This window comes from Poeciliopsis prolifica, unplaced genomic scaffold (assembly GCF_027474105.1).
Source record: "Poeciliopsis prolifica strain line A6 unplaced genomic scaffold, Auburn_PproV2 SCAFFOLD001, whole genome shotgun sequence".
In the NCBI taxonomy this organism is placed as follows: Eukaryota; Metazoa; Chordata; class Actinopteri; order Cyprinodontiformes; family Poeciliidae; genus Poeciliopsis; species Poeciliopsis prolifica.
In genome coordinates this window covers 11,870,042-11,891,740 of record NW_026562376.1, presented here as the reverse complement: position 1 = coordinate 11,891,740, position 21,699 = coordinate 11,870,042, and the positions used below count along the sequence as shown (strand labels likewise).

Below are 21,699 nucleotides of genomic sequence, written 5' to 3'. Positions count from 1 at the left end.
GTTCAATTTTATTAACCTAGATCAAAATTTCTATGAAGTCAGTGGAAAACACATCATGGCCAGAGCTCTTCAATAATAATAATAATTACAGCTCTGATATAGTAGAAGGAAAGTGGTTAGTAGGCGAGGATAGAATACATATATGTGATTAAAGGCTGCAGGTAAAATAAAACGAAAGAGTATGAAGTTATTGTGTGTAGTCAAGTAGTTTATAGATCTATCGGGTTTATCGTCTGTACATGATTGGGGGGATTTTTGATGACAGTGCTCAACAGATCTAGCTGCTAGAATAGCCTTGCAGGGGCTGCACAGGTGGGATCCAGTTTGGTTTTGTCTAACTTTGCCACCATCACTTTCTCTCTTTTTGAGACCTGAGGACCGGTGGTGTCCAGTGTGGTGTGTAAGGCCGTGATGAGAGACTTTGTGGGGAGCTAGAGGTTGACTCAGAGGGTCAGAGAAAGAGGAGGGAGGAGGATGGGTCCCCAGACAGATGACAACATAGGAGAGAAGGGGGGTGTAGGATGGAGGCAGGAGGGGACAAGAAGGGGTAATGGAAGCACTCCAGTGCTCTCGCCTGGAACAGCTCAACCTTGGGCTGTAATTACCAACCATACATTCCACTTTTGGGGTGACATCTTCCTCCTCTTGGACCAGTGGAGGGGAATTAGAGGGGATCTTAAAAGTCAGAAAGAGTTGGAGAGTTGGGTTTCTCTGTGCTTCTTGGGTAAAAAACCCCCCCAAAAAACAAAAGAACTCACAACAACCAATGGAACAGGTGCAAATATCACTCAGTCAGGTGTTGGTTACGTTGTTTGAAAATTCAATCTATTAATACAACTTTAGAACATTCTAGTACTTTCCCCATGTTTATGTGTAGTTCTATTACATTAAGCAAAGAAAGACATTTATATTAAAAAAAAAAGTTGTTTATAGCCTGCATGTGCATGACTTGGAGCTAATGTGCAGGAAATAGTACACCACTGTTCTCTAACACCAGTGTTTATACACTCGATAACAGGGCTCATTGTTATCGAGGGGTATAAATACTTAAGTAATGCTTGACACTGACCAGCTCTGTCTTTTCTGAATTGCCAGCAAATTCAGTTCACACAAGTACACACATTCATCCCCCCTCATGAGTGCACCGTCTCAGTGCCATTGGTTTTTGTCCTACAGTTGAAATGCATATTTAGGCCTCCATACTTATGGTTTTCTTAGTTATGAAAATAGTACCAATATAGGAACTATAATTATGAGATCGCACAGTTTTTACCTTGATATTTTGGTTGTTTTTATTATGTCCTAGCAGTAAGTAGTGCGTTTCAGATGCTGCCTTTAAAGTAAATCGGCAGCTGTGCCTCCATTTAACTTAGTTGTTGTGGAATAACCCATCAGAAGTGACATCAGAAGTGACATCAGAAGTGACATCAGAAGTGACATCAGAAGTGACATCAGAAGCGACCCACATGAGCAGCAAACCATATTTAAGTGTTATGTTCAAGACAATACAATTTCATTAAATATTTTGGGGTTCTCTAATGTTTTTCATCAGTTTTATGTTTTTTTTCCCTCCTTACTTCAGTCTTTGCATTGTGACCCATCATTTCTGCACAGTCCTGCAGTCAGTTTATTAACTGTGCCTCTCCTGTGTTTTCCCAAGCACAACTTCAGCTCTGGCGGAGGAGGATTGTAGGAACTCAACGTGTTTGCCCCTCAGGCCTTGTAATAATTTGAATTGGCTTCTGATTGCCCAATTGTACTGCAGAGCTTATTTTAGTTAAATGCCTCTTTGGTTGCAGATCAGGAGAGAGAAGGAGCCGGCTGCTCCGTTTGCCAAATAAACACGTTCGCCGACGATGCTGGTAATGATCTCATTACATGGAGCCAATACACCTGTGTACGAGTGGAGGATGGGGGCAGGGGATCCGGAGGGGGGCGGTGGGCCAGGGAGGACAAACAAAGCGTGAAATCACTAAATCACACTCATTATTGTGGGATATCAGTGGGGCCAGGATCCTAATGTACCATGAAGAGCATTCACTGCTTAATGGACATTTTACACATTTTTATGCTTTTTATATATTACAGTAAAACACAATTTCAACAACAGCCGAGCCATTTACTGTATTTCTGTTACCTTGTGAAGCCCCATAGTGAGCACGCACAAATCAGAGGCTTTCCATTTCATCTCCTGACTGGCTTTTTAAGGCCATGTTCTCTTTTTGTGTTTGGGTTTGCTCTGTTTGTGTCTAATTAGACAAAAACAAATCTGGACCAGCGCTGCATTCTGGGAGGCCTGCCACGTGTTGTAAAACGGCTCACGGCATCTGTCGATCCACGAGCGTGGGAGAAACCCGGCACCTGACCTCTTGTCATGTAGCACCATGAGCGTACAATGCCTGAACAGGATCCTTTCGTTGTACACCTGACCAAGAACTAATTTCACTGCAAGCCCTCTCCACCGGTAACATGGGCAAAGGGGCGGAGAGTCCCTGTTACAGCAACGCCGCTCTCGTTATTTCACAATTAATGTCAAGCCCTTGTTATTTGTCATCGCAAATACATGGCTCCGGTGCGGCTGCTGTTGTCGCTGCCATATTCTAATTTGTCCTCCATTATGGAAAACACTGGTGTCGATTAATTTCACTTTCATGGTTTGTACACACAACAAGTGAGTGTGAATGGTTGTTGTTTACCAGAAGCAACTACTCTTGTCCAATTTATACGGGCTAAAAAATCATGACATGTTTTTAAAATTTGTTCTATAAAATGTTGTATAAAGACTACAAAATAAGACGAGACATATCCTTCAATTGGTATGTGATGTATCCTATTAATCTCTAGTTTTCTGCATAGGGCTCTATGGTGCGCTCTCATTTTTTAAAGAAATAATCAAATTTTCTATTTCGAAAAAGAAAGTAGATGTTTCAGAACATTTAAGACAGTTGGTGCAAATTGACTTAAATTATTCAGTTTTTCCCCATGTGGAACTTCTGAGTTGAAGGTAGATATGATCATAAAAAAACAATAAACCAACATCAGTTTTGTTTATAGCTGTTTTTGAGAAGAAGCCTGAAAAAGTTGATTTTGTAGATATGAATGCACATGCTATTTGTTTTTTGACATATACAGAAGGATAAAAGCATTACAGATGTACATACATTCTATAATTTAGAAGAAAACAAAGCTTTTCCCATCTGAAAAAGGTTCTTTTTAACCGAATTGAAAATTTTAAATGTAGCATTTTAGGTGAAGCTATTACGTTGGACCAATAATAAAACAAACAAAAAAAAAAAAATGCGGAAAATGTATTCACCCATCCAATTGAGTTTTGAGAGATTGAATTGGTTCTATCCAAGTGTTATATGGCTGCACTGTTTTAATGTTACTTTTCCAATGGAAAGATGATTATCAGGAAAAAGTATTGTTGTTTTTCCAGATGGTCAGCTCTGAGCTTGGCCAGGATAAAGGCATTTTATATGTCCTCCCTCCTTCAGCTTATTCAGTGGTCTCCAAATGTGTTTGAATGTTTTCAAACATATCACTCAAAAGTTGTCCAAAACAATACATTGGAAGGTTTTGCCAGGTTTTAAGTATGTATCTTTACAAAGTGTATTTCTGTTACACTTTGTAAAGGAAAGTGTAACACTTTCTGTTACACTTTCCTTTACTAATGCCTGAAAAGCTGAAGTATGTTGGCCTAATTGCTATTGTTTGGTGCTTCTGAACATTAAGTGCATCTCTGGCTGAAGATGCAAGAATTTACACTTATTTTATTTGAACTGAGCCTGGTTGGAAATGAGTTAATACATGCATAAAAATTCTGAGAATAAAGCTTCTTGGTGCTACTCCTACAAATATAAAACCACATTTTACCGTGTCTGGAATTTTTATATTTTTTGGCCACATTGTTTTTATTTTTCTATCCATTTCTTACTGCTGAAGCAATCTCTTCTCTCAGCCACAGTCCCCTCCGTTACACCTAATAAGGTGTCACATAATTTCATTTCCATGCTTCACTTGTCAGAAAGGGATTCCAGTCCTATTCCAATTTTGAGTTTTAATAGATATTAGTCCTTAACACTCTTCTAACAATTAGGCCTCCCAGTTTTGCTCTTAATGAAAATCAGATTAAGACATATAATCTAATTACAGTTCATATTAATTCACCCTCTGATGCACTCTGGCTACTGCGCTGGCCCTCAGTTTGTCAGTCAGGAGCCGCACCCTTATTAAGGATACATAAATGTGTAGTAGTTTGTGTTTAGACTGACTTAGTGCAGCTAAACCTCTCCTCGATGACGTGAGAGATAGTAAATGTCAAAAGGAAATAAGAATATGGTGGAAGGAAAGTTGATCTCATAAATTAATTCAACCTACGGGATGAAACGACCCATTTAGACTTGTAATTTAGAAATGAACTTCTCTCTCTCTATCTCCAGTTTTTGTCAGTTTTATCATGGCTACATGATTTGGATGGAGCCATGAAGCGGAGTCGGACTGATAAATTCTGAGGGTATCTGCAGACCCTCGTTTCATGGGAGAAACGCACTTATCAAAGTCCCTTTTGATGTGCTGGAATATCACACTGTGATTTAGTTTGAACGGCATGTCTGTTTTCATTTGCCTTCTCTCATTATAAACCATTTTTTCTTAATTACTGCCATCACTGCATAATTATTAACATAATTAACAGCCGATTCCCCTCCTTCGTAAACCGGTGTGAGCAGCGATGGGTTCCCGGGAGCTGCCGGCCCAGAATCAAAACTTGATCTGAGATGAGAGGGAGAAGTCTTGAGCCACAATGATTCAATCAGTTTCATCACTTCAGAGAGAAATGATTAACTCCTACTGCTAGACCACTGAACCACTCAATAAAATAAATTATATGGAAAATTGATGAAGACTTTAGTTTGCACCCACACGCCCCTCCACCACCTTATTAGATTCAGCCGCGTAGAATCAAAGATATTTTAAAAATGAAACTAATCTTTGAAGAAATGCTCGCTTTTCAAATCTTTTTTAAAATTTTTTTACAACCTCCTACTTTTGTCTCCTCTCTTCTGTCTCAGGCTTTGAGACGGCCAGGTCTTTTGCTCTCCACGGGGCTCATGTGATCCTGGCGTGTCGAAACCTGTCCCGGGCCAACAAGGCCGTTATCCTCATACAGCAGGAGTGGGTGAGTAGGACAGCATCTGTCAAAGAGTCTTGAGATTTGACTATATTACTTTTCTGGAATCCTTCAAGCAGACAATGAAGGCTAATTATCGGGTCTGTAAACACTTCTGATATGGAGCAAAATCAGGCAAATCGGAAAAGTAAACAGATCTGACCTAAAGTTTAGAAATCTGACAGCATTTGCTGATTAAAAATCTTTCGATGTTAACATAATTCTTTTTTTTTTTTTTTGCAAAATAATTTTTATTTAGCGTTATATAAATTGCTTGAATGTGAAAATAAATTTGGAATGAATGAAAAATAGAAAACAAATGCATATTTTTAAAAAAATTTACTAAAGGTTAAGTTCATACAAACAACAGCTCTCTGGAGCAATGCTGATTCCTCTGTGTCTCCGTAGAGCAAGAGTTAAAAGGATGGAGGGAGGCGGAGGGAGGAAGTAAATGTGAAAGGGCATCTGATAATTACCTGAGATTATTGCTCTAATATCACCGCACTTGTGACATGTGCCCAGATTTACGAGTTTGGGAAAATAAACAAGCGAAATGCGGGTGCTGGAGCAGAAAGAATAAGCTATTAGTGCTGGGTTGATTACAGAGAGCAGGACTTGAAGATGGAGGAGAGTGAGTGCTTGGCGCAGATATGAGAAGAAAGGCTGAGAGGGAGGAGAAAAAAAGGGGAGTTGGGGTGCGGGGGGTGCGGAAGACAAACGTCTTTAAGCGTGAGTAGATCTACAGTGTTTAAACTCGCCAAAGTCTCTAATTGAAGTATGCCCCTGGGGCTGTCAGTGCTGCTCCACAGTGTGAAATCCACTGCTTTGTTTAAATGAGTGAGGAAAAGCTCTCAGTACCAGATTCTGTGCTACAATTGATTTTCAAGCTTTGCACCTGCCACAGATTCATCCCAGATACTTAATGTGGCTAAATTAACAAATGGAAGCAGCTTTTAAAGCATAAGTAAGTGTGACCTCTTGAGTGTAAATGATAATCTCCCATTTTGTGGTAAATTGGTATGTTGCGCGTGCAGATTTTTCACAAATTTAACAATCGAATTAAGAGTCTGGCTCTTAGAGCATTAAATTAGCATTTCTGAAGCTGCCTTCATTCTTCCTTCTCAGGAATTCCCCCTGTTAGAGGCTAATGAATTAAAGTCACAATATCAGAATAAATCTTGGCCACAAATTCTGCCCCTTTGGCGACATTATTAATAGATTCAGGAGAAGAATAGAGAGGAGGATTAATCTTTAAGGTGATGGATGGCCTCTGCTTACCTTCCCATGCTCCTATGTTAAGGTCATTTTGATAAGTGAGTATATTTTGGGGGTCCTCTGCAGAAAAGGTCATCATATCTACTTCCAGGTCCCTCGCAGAGTTCCACTCTAGCTGCCAGAAGTGAAGCCGGCATCCCGATTGTGGGCGACCTTTGACCTCTAGCTGCCTGCTTACTATTTCTTGAAGCGCCCTTCTTACTCTGTATCTGACTGTGTGGGATTGCGTCGCTTCTCGGAGGCGATTGCGATTGCTTACTCGAAGTTTAGGGTGGTGTGGCACAGCGCCGCCTCCGTGTTCTGATAGTGTGGTATATTAGTGGGGTTCGTGACGGATAATGGGCAGGTCAGAACGGCTAGGAAGAACGGGTCAGAGGGCTCATTCTTCCCAGCAAACAGCACTGTGTTCGGTACAGTACAGCACAAAACAATAACAGCTAACAGAACATCCGGGAATAGGGAAAGTAACTGTTGCACCTCTCGGACTAGTTTCTAAATCAGAAGTTTTTTGACACATTTAAATGTTTATATTTTTAATAACTTTTTTTATTAATTGTGTCTTGCAAAAATATTAATACACTAACTTTTTCACATTTTGTCTTGTAACAGCCACTAACTTAGGAGTTTTTTTTTTTTTTTGCATGTTCTATGTGTTAGAACAACACAAAATAGTGCATTAAAGAAGAAGGATGCATAGTTTTTACAAAAAAAAAAAAAATCTGAAAAAGTGAAGTGTGCACATACGGTATCCTTCTGCTGTAGTTACCAGTGTAAGGTCCTAGGGTTATCTCTGCAAATTATAAATTAAAATCTTTGCCCTTTCCTCATCTTAAAATTTATCATGGTCAGTCAGACTGGACAAACACAGCCTGCAAATATCAGTCCTAAACTTGAGTAACTGAATCTCAATTAGATTTAGGTTTGGATTTAATCATTGCCCTTCCAACACATGAAAAGGCTTTGAGCTATACTGTTCTGTTGTAGCAGGGTTTGGCCTGTAAACCCATCAACTCCAACCAGTATCCCTCTATATCCTGAAGGAAAGCATCCCAGCACCATATTGCTGCCACCACTGTACTTGTTCGTTTTTTTCCGCTAACAACCTTTTGCTTTCAAGTGAAAAAGTTAATTTCTGGTTTCCTCAGACCAGAAGACATTATTTTAGGTTTGATGCTTCCCCTGTGTGGCTTGTGGCAAACCATAAATGTAGTTAAGGTTTTGTACTGTTCCAGATTTGTGGAGTGGACTACTAAAGTTGTAGTTCCCACCTGAGCTGTATGTCCCCCTCCTCTGTTACAGTTTTCATGAGTTATCCTTGCTGCTTTTCAGATAAAAACTATTTAATTCTACACAGAATATCAAAGATAACATTTTATTTGATTTCTGTCGCTCTCTCATTGCAGCTGTCAGGTCAGACCTTTCCTACAAGATGTTGGAGAATTCGAAAAGAGAGAAGAGAATCACACTCATTCTGATTGGGTTTTAGAATCAAATTCTCATCGACTTAATGAGGTTAAAAAGGTTATATATATGTGTGTGTGTGTGTGTGTGTGTGTGTGTGTATGTATGTGTGTGTGTGTGTGTATGTGTGTGTGTGTAGTAATATTAAAAACGTCTCTGTCTTTATATTAGCTGTAACTAGGATGCAAGCTTTTCATCTCTGCAGCTCTTGGCCTTTGCTGTACTTTTTCATGTGGCCCCTAACCTTTCCATCTTCTATTCCACTCACAGCTCTAGCAGGTTAAGTTGCTGGTTAACAACTAAAGTGTTGCCTGCGTGCTGGAGATTACCGATTGCTTTTAAAATTATGCTTATCTTCCCTCCAATGTCTTCCTCAGAGAGTTGTAATGGATTCCCCAGAGAATCAGGGTGCTTCTTTGTGGGCCAACCAAAGCCCTTGGCCCCCTGAGTAGAATACAACACACACAGATTCACTGTTGTTCCACTGTCTTATTTTGTAATTTCTTTCCTTTTTGCTAATCCAAAATGCTCATTTCCTCCACTGCCCCATTGTACAGCACATGCTAATGAGATGCTTTGTAAGGGCGTTAATTAGCGAGTTAGTCGCTGATTGCTGTGCTTGTTTTTGTTGTTTGTGTGTGTGTCTGTGTTTGTGGTGGGGGGTATTAATATGGCTGCATGCTGCTGAGGAGGTTTCTGTCAGGGTCTGCTCTGGAACCAATTAGGCTAAAGCTCGGTGTCCACCGAGGCTGCTGGGAGGGGAATAAAGAGCCTGCTGCTTGCAATGTCAAACAGCAACATTAGCACAGGGCATAGAGGCAGAGCGAGACAGATCTGATAGGCGGCAGCCATTTATCCTGAGAAAAATACTTACTATTCTTTATCATATATATTTATGATTATATTTTGGGATATTATACTTTATAAGATATACCGCTTGTTTATGGATCTTGGCAACATGGGAAAGTGACTAAGTTCAAGATGAGTTTCACATTTCTTCAAAAAAGTTTTTTTACCTTCACACATAATTATGTTTATCATTCTGTTATCTTAAATGCCTCATTTGAGCTGATGTTTATTTCGTTCTTGAAATTTGCACAACTATCTGAAAACTACAATTCATAATCAACGTTAGTATTTATATTTTGAAAACGAATAAAGAACTCTGCATGGAATAAATCTGGACAATTATATTTTGACATGAAAAGGCGAAGAGTTATCCAGGGAGAGCAGAGCGTCACACATGTCCGGGCCTTTGTCCATTTGCCGGCTGTGTAACCTCATGTGTCAGTCGGACAGGCCCTCTTCCCCAACGGCCACCATGACACGCCGCACCACCGCCACACTCCTCTCGCTGAGGCCGACAGGAAGTGACATGTATGAAATGCTGACCTGGTTCGTTGTGACCCCTCCAGGCTTCGGGATGCTGCTCTTTTTTTTTTTGCCACCATTCCTGTAACTTTCCTTACACAATGACTTGCATCCTCTCCACTCACCTTTTGGTTCTGGCATTTTTTATTCTTTTTTTTCCCTAAAATCATCAAGAAAAAGGAAACCTATTTCCCAGGTCACTGAGCAGGCCCATAGTGCCCACTAGATCATTGTTAATCACTGTTATGTCTTTCGGTATTGTAACTTAAACTTTTCTGATTTTTTGCCAATGTTATTTTACTGCCAATTTAAATGTTTTGACATCTATAAGATTCCTTCCACTTTTGTCATATAAACAAAGCTTTAACAGTGGATTTCTCTCCACCTTCCTCCCTTCTGCCAGTCTGCTTCCAAATCGCATTCTGTAAATCACCAAAGGAGCACCGGTTCTCCCCTTATTTGCAGAATAAGGCACTTTTAAAATCTGCCTCTTTCCTCGCATATTGGTGTCATGAGTCTGCCTCTCCAGGGAGACCTTCCCATCTCTCTTTATTTGCTTGTTTGTTTTCTACGCGCAGTCTGTCGTTGAACTGGGAATAAAAAGGCTCCTGTGTCCTCAACTGTTTCCTATCTAATCTTGATACTGAAAGAGGACAAAAGATGGATTGAAAGTGGGTTCAATTGCGATTTCAATTTGAGGAGGAAACCCCCTTTTTTGCACCAGATTTACTTGACAATGATTTCTTCAAAACACAATCACACAAGGATGAGGAATTCTTTATAGAGTTACTCTGATACTTTCCTAAACATTTCTTTACATTACACGGGGTGGCTGCTTCAATGCCGCTTGTGGGAATACTGAAATAGGCTAAGTGTAGTACAGAGCGTTTGTCCAAAAGTGTAAGTCTTGAACACCTTGAAGTTTTCCAGTAGTAAGCAGTTTTAGCATGCACGTCATTGTGCAACAAAAGTACGCATGCACACTCGGGTGCACACACATACGCCTGTGCACGGTGCCCACACCCATCCACATGGCGTTTATTTAAATGCTTGATTATGCATTTTGCATAGCTTTGGGACATGTATCACTCTTCCCAGACTGCTAATAAAGTGACCAGGGAGATGGGGAACCTAAATGAATCCTAAAGTGCCTTGCTTGCATTCCTCACTCTCTCCCTCTCTCTTGCTCCTCTGCTTAGTTATTCCGGCCCTTCGTGGAAAACTGCTCGCCGTTCGCCTCCGTTCCTCCTCATGTCTGTCTGCTATAGCCAGGTGCTTTGTCTCCTGTAGAGGTGTGGCCTGCTCCTAATTGCCTGGACCACAGTGAACTATGGGCAAACGCTCTGAGTGAAGGAGCACCATGGAGGAATAATTTTGAATAAATCACACAGTTAGCCCGTTGATATTTTCTGCTAAATAAGCAGTTCAGCAGCTGTCTCACAAGGAGGTGCGAGCGTTGAAATGATGGGTCACTTGCCATGGGTCATGTTTGGGAGGATTTAAATGATTTAAATGATGTCACTGGTATTGAAGGGGACAGGCCGAGGAAGGATGTGTAAGGCGGCACCTCTTTGTTTGAATCTGACAGATCCTCATCCCTCTCTCTTTCGCTTCTCCTTGAGAAAGGAGTACATGTAGCCCTGGGACCAGGGGCTTCTTATGGTGGGAGAGGTGAGAGGTTGCCTGGATCTCTTTGGCTCTTTCTCTCCTCTTCCCTCTGCCAGCAGAGAATGTTTTTATTGAAGTCTGAGAAGTGCTGACCACAGAGAGACAAGTCCAGCATGCACTCTAATGTTTCAAATCAAGAGACGAGCCACTTGTAATAAGCTGCAGCCAAATAGACTGAGGCTACTTGATGTCTGCCAAACATGAAAACACAGTCATGTTGATTGCAAAAACCATCTGGCAACAAGGCTATAACATTTATCTGCAATTATACCATTCTCTCTTTGCACAAGTACTCAGGACCTCTGACTAAGTTCATATGAGCTTAGACTTAACTCTCTGTTTGGTGTCTGTGGGAAAAATAAAATGTCTAATATCCTTTACATTGTTTTATAGTGGGTGATATAGTTACTGGCATAAACAATACACATAGTGATGTCTTTGTAAACAATTCAGTTTGAAAGGAACTGGCACGCCGAGAAGGATGACAGAGTACTCGGATGGAGTGAGTTTAGCGATGTTGAAGCATCTGACAGACAAAGAGAACAGAATTAAATGTTATCACCAACATTTAGCAAGAATTGGTTAGGGTTCACATTCTAAAAGGTAAAGAGACACAATGATGACTGCGCATAGAAAACCTTTTGAAAGCTGCAGGAACATCCCATTTTTAGTACTATGCTACAGTACAGTTTGTATCACATTAAACCAAGGTTACACCCTCTGTATCATCTTTGTTCCTGTTTGAATGCATAAAATGGAAAGAAATACGCTGTTATTCTGGTGAATCGGTACCTGGCTATGATGTAAATTCCAGATTTGAGCTCCAACTTCCAGGACAAATCGATTACATTGTTACAGATATTTTGCTATAAATTGTTACTTCTAGAATATTGTAGAGGCGGAGTCAAATGTTCAACTGCTTACTGCTGTAGTTTTTGAACACCTTAAAGAGTAACTAAACTCAAAATCAACTTTTGTTTGCAGACAGACTATAAATTGGTGCTTTAAAATCCTATCTGTATTTTACTGTCGAAATAGTAATATTTTCATGGAAATTTGTGTAATTCTACAACTACAACTGCTTTAGTGCTGCCCTCCTGTGGTTGGAAGGTGGCTACTGCAGTCAAATGTTCCCATTAATTAGAATGGTACATCTTGGTTGATATCTACATCACAGCTCCGTGTTCAGGTATGAAACCATCTCACTCAAACAGGCCCATGTAGCGAGTTGGAATTGGAAACATGGCAATCATTGACCGATAGCGTTTTTAAGTTTTACTCGTGTGATTCATTTCCCATGTGGACACCGACTGGAATGGGGTGCCTGTCTGCTCTTACTGCAGGTGGTTTGCTGCAGGATAACAGTGTGAGACGGACTGCAGTGCTTCGGAAGTGGGAGGGGCTCACGGTTGCATTGGCTTCTCGCTCAGTCAGGACAGTTGACTGATGCTTCTTGTCATGGTGCTTCATGTCATGCATTCTCACCATAAAGGTTTTCAGTAACAGAAAAAAGTTGTTGAATTTGTTGCTAGTTGCTTTTATTTTGTTTTTTTTAAGTTGGTAGGGGGTTTGAAATATTAAATATATTGATAAAGTCACTAAGTTAACAGCGGTGTTTTCCCTTGTTCTGACCTCAGCCCTCAGAAGTGTGTTACAGTGTGTGTGCTTGTCTCTTGACTAAGCCCTCTATGGTTGAATTTTTTAAAAATTCTCTGAAGGTTGGCTTATGCTTTTACAGGGGGGATAATTACACTTTGACTACATTTTTTGGACTCACCTAAATGTGTCAATGTCTGACCCTTATCTTCCGTTTACCAGCTCTTCTGTCAGGTTTTATGAGATCGATTCTTGTTGAATCAATCTCGACAAGAATCAGACTTCCAAACAATCGTGCACCGGGCGAAGCTATGATGAGCGTCTAGAAAGTTGGGTTTATGGTTTTTCAAATTTCACATCCAAGTTTGCATATCTGGTTTACAGCTTAATCAGTCTGCATAACCAAATGCATATTTATCAGAGAGAAAATTCATGCTCACAGAATCAGACTTCAACCCATATATAATTATCAAACACACACACACACATACACGCATGCAAACATGCCACACGTTCACTTCCACATTTCATTAGTGAGGCAGATTCAGGCAGCAGTAGATTAAAAACAACGTGTGTTTTTACAGGTCCATAAATCAGGCGGAGGACGAGAAGGATTCATTTAGCGAACACCAGGCTTGTGGTGCTGTCGCCCTCACGTGACTAATGCTTAACTGCGATACGTTGATACAGTGCCTTTTTATTAGTTTCATTCTCTTTCAACCCATTTCGAGGATCATCTTTCACCTGGTGATTGGCTCACCGAGGACGCTGCATGTTGTTTATTTTTGCAGGAGATTTTTTTGATTAAAAATCTTGCCCTATTTTAACTGCGATTAAGCCTGCTCACTTGCAAATGATCAGACCTACAGTACAGAAATAATGCGCCCTAATCCTACACAGCTTCATTGATCTTGTGTCAACAATATAAATAAGCCACTGTGTCAAGTTATTTTTACCTCGCACCTTCTATTTGGATGGAAAAAGCCAGGTCATATCCGTTTCTCTTTTTATCCTGTGTGCAAACCCTCCTGCAGGACTCCTGCATGTAGAACAGGAATGTTAACCTGTTTGCTCTGCTCATATTTTCCAAGTGAAACCTGTGTTTTAATGGTGTGTGAAGCACAAACCCATAAAATGTTTTGTTCATTGGCGCTGCTCTGAAATAAATGCGCAAGACTCACTGACAAACCATCCCCTGCTTCATTTTTAATACTGAATCGTCTTCTCTCCTTTGCAGGCCTCAAAGCCTGCTTATGTCTTTGTGTTTATAGTTGCGCAGCCCCTGGTTTCAGACTGAGACTTGGATCGACACACAGGGAGCAGGTGTAATTTCCCCTGCACTAAAACCCCAACAAGTGGCATCTGGGGAGAGAGAAGCATATTACAGGTTCAAGCGGCTATGCTCCCTTTACCACAGAGAGCTACAAGCTCTCCTGACCTGTGACCAGGCTTAGCTCTGAATGTATTCGCTGGGGGAGGCTCAGAGGTGTCGGAACTACATCACTGTTTCTTTCAGTGTAAAGCATTTATTAGGGTTCATGCCTGTTTGGGGGGCCGCAGGGCAATATTATTTCCTGTCCTCCAGCTGAGAAGTGTGTTACAGTGTGTGTGCTACTGTAGAGGTTTTAGATAACCGGCTCCATATCGAAGCAAGTTTCAGGATTGGTAAATATATCAAATAACTGTGTAATAAAGTGGGCTGTAAACCAGTGAACACAGTTTGACCTCTGACCACTAATTCCCTAAGTCACAACGCTATACATGTAGACCAGCAGTGGACCATGACATGGAAGAGTGTCGTCTCAAACTTTCCGGAGCTCCAACAGTGATGTCCTCTCATGGATCTGGTTAGAGAACCAGAGAGTAAGAATAGTTACAGCAAAAGTTTGAAACCACTTTTAATTTCTTTAGACTCCTTCTAAAAAACATTTTTTTTCCAATTTTGTTTAGGTTTTCAGTCTTTATGATGCACTTTTAGTGATTTTCTTTGGATTTTGCCCATTTCTCTCATTTTTTTATCCTGTCCTATCTGTCTACGTTAGATAAACCAAATATGATGATCCTGTTTTCTAGAATAAGTCAAGCAAAAATAAAAACAGAACTTGATCCGCTGTCATCAAATTGATCATCTACTTTATAGCAGATTTTAAGTTAATATCTTTTTAAAAATTTCTTTGTTGACACTAAAATGCTATTTTATACACCGGCCTACTCACCCTTTGGGTTTATGATAGACAAAACAAGAATCACACTATTTTCAACTTTCTGGTTAGAACAAAGTGAAAATCAAATTATTGTTTTCACCAAAGGCACAAAAAAATGTCTATAAAAAAGTACATTTATGTCATGCACAACATAAAACTTCTACAAGAAAAAACACCCACACTACCAGATTACTTCTCATAAACAATAGCTGACCTATCAGATTATAATAGTAGTTTGTAACATAATTAAACCTTCCCCAGCCGTTATGCTTCAATTCAAAATCCAAATCCATTGTTTGATTTAACACCTTTGATTTCACTTTTTTCATTTCAAAGTGAAAAACACAAGAGAAGTAAAAAGTGCTGCTCTGAAATTAGTGGACTCAACCATAAATTAAAATGTGTCTTAAATACTTCATTAATGTTGATATTTTCCTAAAAAAATAAAATGTGCTTTCTGAACTTGGAATTTATAAATTCTCATTGTATTTGGAGGATATAGAAAGTTTTATTTTAGCTGCTCTTTTTGTGTAATTTGCCATTCTCTGTGGCAGCTTGTAAAATACTCTGAACTCTGAATTTTTATTTCCTTTATCTGTTTTGATTTTTTCCCATTATACCTAATAACTCATTTGGATATCAATATATCTTGATGGTCAGATTTTTTTTAAAGGTAAAGGTAATATTATTTAGATAAATAAATTTTCTGCTACGAGGCTGAAAGTGCTTTACAGGAATTAAAAGAAAATACAAATACATTTAAGTTTGTTTTAGTTTGATCTTAATTGCAAACTCTTTTTCTTTTTACTAAGAACATTGACTTAAGTAATAAAAGATCAAGCACAGCACAGTCCTTTGGGAATGTAAAAGATATGAATGGTTGTAGAAAAGCGGTATCTTGCTTTATTGCTCTTTTTTGTTCTACAATAAGTTGCCTTTAGCTTTGACATCTAGAGGTCGTTTGGGGTTAAAAACATTCTTGGGAAGACCTCTTCCATGTATTACACAGGTGGGGCATTTTTTTTGCTTTAGGTTTTTTTCATGGGGTCTGTTTCAGTCGCTTGATGAATTTCTTTTTTGTTACTTGACGAGCATTTCCAGGGCTCTATGTGCTTGGCAATTGCAGTACCAAACGTTACCATAAATTAGGCTACTTGGAGCGCTGCCAGCTTAGCATGAGCATGATTAGGATGTAGCATTGGCATGAGGCCAGCAGCTCCTTCCAGCTCTCTGATGACCAATCCATGCGGGTGCAAGTGAGCCTCATGTCATGGAGAAGCTACTACTGCTGCTACCAGCTTTCTCCATGGAGGACTCATGCTGCCACTGCAACAATGAATCACAACGATATTACTATTGAAGTTTTGAACATGCTAAATACAGCTGGGGGACCTGTCATCCTCCATCACAACTGATGGGGAGTACATGTGATCCCTAGAAGAACTTTCCAAACTATATTTTTGGCTAATTCTAAAGTCTAGAAAAGTTTACAGTCAACAATAAACAACTAGTTCAATTTAAGTGAATTTAATAACCTTACATCCTTTTGCACTTGTCCTCTTCATATAAATTTAAAAGTTGCTATCTACTTGTATATCTATATTTACAAGTGGTGTAGCAAACTACCTAATAAAATGTAATTATTTAACCTAAGTAAAATGTTAAAACGTTAATGCAGCGCCATTAACTTTTTCTTGAATGCATCTATGTGATTTTGTTAACCTGCCCCAATAATCCTTGAAAAGAAATCTCCATTTGGCTTCAGTGATTGACATGGTGGAAGACTTGCCAGGACGATAAAGGCGGGAACCGAGTATGAGTGAAGAGAGGGCTTGAAGTGGGAGGGAGGCCGGGTTACGTGGGGGCGAGGGGCTAAGATGCTCATGTATTAAATCACACGCCGGCCCAGGGGTCGGATTCATCAGGACTGATTCAGAGCTATTGAGTTTGGACTCCATCTCCCATAAATCCTGGCATGTGACGCTGATGGATGTGAGCCATAAAGCCTCCCGCTCTGACATGTGGAGAGTAACACGGGGAACCATGGGAAAATGTGAGTGCTCCAGGTTAATGTCAACGAGGCCTGGGAGTGAAGAGGGGATGATGGAAAGGAGGACAGTCAGGTACAGCGAGGGATGAGAGGTGTGGAGAAAAGGGATTGAAAAGATTGAGTGGGCTGAGAGCAGAATGTGAAAAAACAGAGTATTTGTGGAAACTCTGAGAAAGTGTTTGCTGTGACATTAGCTGTAATTCAGCTGTCATCATACTAGTCTAAGGCCAGACTGCTTGAAGTATGAAAGCGTTAATAAGCCACATTAAACTATTAATCTACTTGAACATATCAATCTCATAATCGATCAGAAATCAGCCTGAGGGTGGGATTCTTTCTTTTCATTTGAGCCATTTCTGCCTCAAATTTAGACAGAAATGTTGCTATCTGAATGTTTCTTTACTATTACTCAAAGATAATTAGATTTTGCCTGAGGATGTTAAGAATAAAAAACTAGGAACAAGTAATTTGTGTAACTGATCTAACTAAAGTTTTTTTTTTTTTTTTTTTTTACAAGAGATTAACTACATACAAAGAGATTGATAAATAAATAAAACAAAATAAAAAGGCACAAGTTAAGACATTGCTTCTCCATAGTTGGACGTTGTGACTAAAGAAATGTACATTGAGGATACTAAATAAATTGATTAAAAATCAAACTTTAATTTATCAGGTATTACGAGAAAATAGTTTTGTGACCTGGAAACTGCATTTCTAAAGTCTAATAGTATTATGGTGGTAATAATTTTAGGGGAAAATAAAATAAAATAAATAGGAAGAATTTAACAACTGTTTGTTGCACCAGAACGACCAGAAATTGAAATGGAATAATTATAAAACAACAATAAAACACAATAATAGAATAAAAACTGTTTAGTGTAAAAATACACCTTGCACTCTATCTAAAAATATGAAAAGCAGTTTTGTATTTAAAATATATAATTTTCTGAGTGGAGTGCAATGAACAGTGTTTTTGGAGATCAAAATATGTTTCCTTTTTTCCAAATGTCAATGTTAAGCTGCATCCTGTTAGCCTCTCTTTGTGGAAAGCTGTGTGTTTTTGATCTTTCTGTGCATGACTTTGTGGGGTTTGATTTATGATCAAGATAAATATACCTCATTAAAAAAAGCCATATTATTATTATAATAGTCCAAGCTATAGAAACTGCAGAAACTGACTAGACAGGAAATGGAGAGACATGTACACTTCCTCATTAACAGAGCCCCACTTGGACCATAAAGTGTCATCCCACTGTGCTTGAGGAAAATACCCTGATTATGGGGGTTAGAGGGGCATTGCTGCCCTAATGAAGCCTTCCACTGCAGTCGTTTATGATATTGGTATGGGTGGTATAGTGACTAGGCCTATGGGATGCACCAACTTAGAAATGGACATGAGATAACATTTGCAGTATTTTTGTTAGGACAAGAGAGCTGAGGGAATACATGCTCACGACTCATTTGGAGGAGTCATTTTTACAAAATTGCGGCTAAGGAAAATGAGTTTTTATGAAGAGTCAGGGGAGAAGCTAATTTAACAAAGACCCAAAAGCTGTGAGAGAGGTATGAGGGTATTTGTTTGCAGTCTGGCTCTGTTTTTCTTTACCTTGCCATCTTCCCTGTGTAGCTTCTTCTATCCGGCTGAAGAAAAAGGAATGATTGTGAGTAATATCACTTATCATTATCCTGTTTTTGCCTTTAATTTACATTTTAATGAAATGATATATCAATAAAAGATCTTAGTTTGTTTAATCTTCCAGAGAAAGACTGTAATCGAAATTTGTCGAGATTGGATTTTGAGGGTAATCAGCATATTTTTATGACTTAGCTGCCAAATGCGTAAGTTTCCCTATTTATAGACTTACAGAAAAAAATTATTGCCTTTTTCTCCCGATCTCGTATGGAGTCATGAAAACTGTGTATAAAGAAAGAAAGAAAAAGTATGAGTATGGAAAAGATTTGCCTTTTCAAACTTTATCTACTGATTTTGTTAGAATATAGACATCAGACATTTTTAGGGTGAACTATTCCAGCAAACAGAGATCTGTTCTACACTAATTACTAATAAGCCTCCTAGCAGAAGCATGAAGCATATATAGTATTTTATATTTATTTTGTGGGGCTAAGGAATGAGAATCATGTCGTGTAAGTCTGAGGCCATGGTTCTCAAAGGATGGATTGGTTCAGTCTCTGGCTGGATGAGTGGTATCTTGGCTTCTTTTTCACAAGTGAAATGGGTGATTCATAGATGGATTTGAGTCTTGTATGCAGTAATGCAGGTGTTTCTCTGATTTATTGTGTTTCACTTTATTTATTGTTCTTTCTATAATTAAGCCCTTTCCTATTGTCATGGCGTATGGATAATGACCAAAGGAGTCGCTGAAACAAGCAACTGAAAGTAGATTCCTCTGACAGTAACCAAAGTCATTCATCCCAGCCCTGTTGCCAAGCAGGCCAGAGACCACTCGAAAAATAGGAAGCTGGCTGTAGCAGGGGTCATTCTGGGTGAATTCAACCAAAACAAACGCGTGAGTCCAGTGCTAGCAGGAGAAATGGTCTGTGATCTTTTGCTTACGACAGAACAGAAATTCTTCACACCGCTAAAATCTGATGCCACTCCATTTTTGTTTACATTTTGTGAAGAAGGGAGTTGCGCTCATGTCTTCAGAGGTTATTGGTGCTGTGACACCACAGGTAAGGAGGTGAACAGGTTTTTCAAAAAGTTTGGTTTGATTTACAATGTACAGTGTGAAAGTGAACTGAACCAGCTGAAAATGTATCAAATGTTGCAATTTTGGTCCATAATAGAACCGAGTCTACCAGACTCACAAAAGTTTAGTACTGTGCTTGCCAACAAAAGATTTGGTTATCAAGGAATCATTTGCATAGGATGAAAATACATCTTTCAGTTATTTGCAAAAGGTTTTGACATTTCTTGATTCTTGAAAATGTTCTGCCACATTTTGTTTGTCTAAAAACCTGCTTTACTTGACCTAAACATGAAGCATTAGACTCATTTTGTGGAGCATCAGGTCCTGTTCCAGCCTTGAAGTTTTCATGCTGCTTAAGATGCATCCCTGTTTTGTGTTGTATGTGTGTATATTGGGATTAAGGGTAAGAATGTAAGGTGTTAAAATATGCAGCTAGGATGCAGCATTTTTGATGTAACATCAGTGTCATGTTTAATTTTTGTTTCATCTTTAATGTTTGCCCGACACGCAGAGACATGACAGTTCAATGCTCGATGCGCCGCCGATGAATGCTTTCCAAAAAGTAAAGCTGGTATTAACTGAAATAATAAAAAAGGATGCTTACTACTCTGCCACTGAAGGCATTTGCTCTGCTGAGGTGGCTTGGTCTTCATTAGTGCAGACATAGCCTCTGCATAGAGTAGCATGAGTTAAAAGCATGTTATCAGATCATTGCATGCTTTTCTTTTATGTAGTACTTATGTAAATTCAAACATGGTGTCTCTTGAAATATGGATCTCGTTTCATAGAATCTTTCAACATGTCCAAAAAATCTGTGGTATCCAGGTGGAACTATAAGACACACGAGTGTATGTAGCGTCTTTAGATGCATTGGATGACAACGCTACAGTGTACTGGGAAGACAAATGTAGAAAAGTGCTGCAGAGTATGAGAGCTGACTTTCCAGTGGCTTTTATAAAAACATGTCTAAACAGCCCCCAGATTTTCTGAGAACTTTGGAAATTTGAGTTTGCAAGCTTTTGGAGTTTCATAAGTATTTCAAGACTTTTCAGTCATTTGAGACAAACAAAATATTTTACTTGAAGGAATTTGATTTTATTTTGATCATCTTAATGATATATTTTTTGTGCTATTGTACATACCTTCCAGTTTTGTAGTAGCATTCTACTACTTTATTTTGGCTTTGATAAGCAGAATTTAATTTTTAAGATAATCTAAAAACATAAGTACTTTTCAAAGACCTTACATTCTTACATGCTAATCCCCTTCCCACCTCTTTTATATCTTCTCTTAGCTTCCTAATTACTCACTTCTTTTGTCCCTCCCCCCAACATCACCACAGGAGCTACCTGAGGCCCTCATGTCCACCTCATTTATCACAAGGGTTTGATTCCTCTGCTCCAACTAAGCACAAGGATAAAAAAAGAGTTGATGTGGAAGAGTAAAGAGTTCTAACAAACCCTTCTCTGTACATGCTCCTTCTTTTCTTCCTCCCTTTCCTTCAACGTGTGAGGGAGAGATGAATGCAGGCAGTGGAATTAATTGCACTCTGTTACTGAAGATCAGCAAGTTTGCTCAGTTGGCGTGCTGATCTGCCATATGGCTGCCCACTAGGTGAACGCTTTGATTAATGTTGCCCACTCCCTAGTTTTTTTTCCTCTCCGCTAATATTTGATTCTGATAACTGAAGCTCAGCTCCTGTTTCTGAATCTCCACGTTCAGGTTTTTCTCTGCTCACCTGAGCCATCTGTATTTGCTTGTGAAGTTTGGTTTCCACTCTCCTCCTACCTTTGTTGCTTGTGTACGTGCTATTTCCCAAAACCTTTAAGCAATCTGTTATCATTGTAGGCAGTGTTGGGCATCGGTGAGATTAGAGAAGGGAAGAAAGGCCAGAGTGTTTGTGTAAGAGAGGGATTTGGACCTGTGGGTACGACTCCTTCACACTTGATTAGGCCCCTGGTGTGTTCAGTGTTTCTCTATTAGCTTCCTTAGCCTGTTGTCTTCTTCTGTGTACAGTGACTGCACTGGAGCCCAGAGGTCTTAGACACACAAACACACTAACGCAAGCTATGCACACAGTCAGATAGGACACTGTGCTCGGGTTCAGGCAGTAACAAGGAGGTGAACAGATGCCGGAGTCACAATATCAATAGGGCTGACTGTGGATAATAATACCTTAGCACGGTTCAGCCA

At 39.4% G+C, this 21,699-nt stretch overlaps 1 protein-coding gene across 3 annotated transcripts in view; it reads left to right on the top strand.

Moving 5' to 3' along the window:
* The window catches only part of wwox (WW domain containing oxidoreductase), a 157,703-nt gene that overhangs the window by 18,340 nt on the left and 117,664 nt on the right, over positions 1-21,699 (top strand). For all 3 annotated transcript variants that reach the window (XR_008605819.1, XM_055027698.1, XM_055027700.1), the window contains exon 5: positions 5,073-5,179. Coding sequence is in view for 2 of the 3 variants with exons in the window: in XM_055027698.1 (XP_054883673.1) it covers positions 5,073-5,179 (107 nt within the window). In the remaining variant the exon portion in view is untranslated. The remainder of the gene's footprint in view (positions 1-5,072; positions 5,180-21,699) is intronic.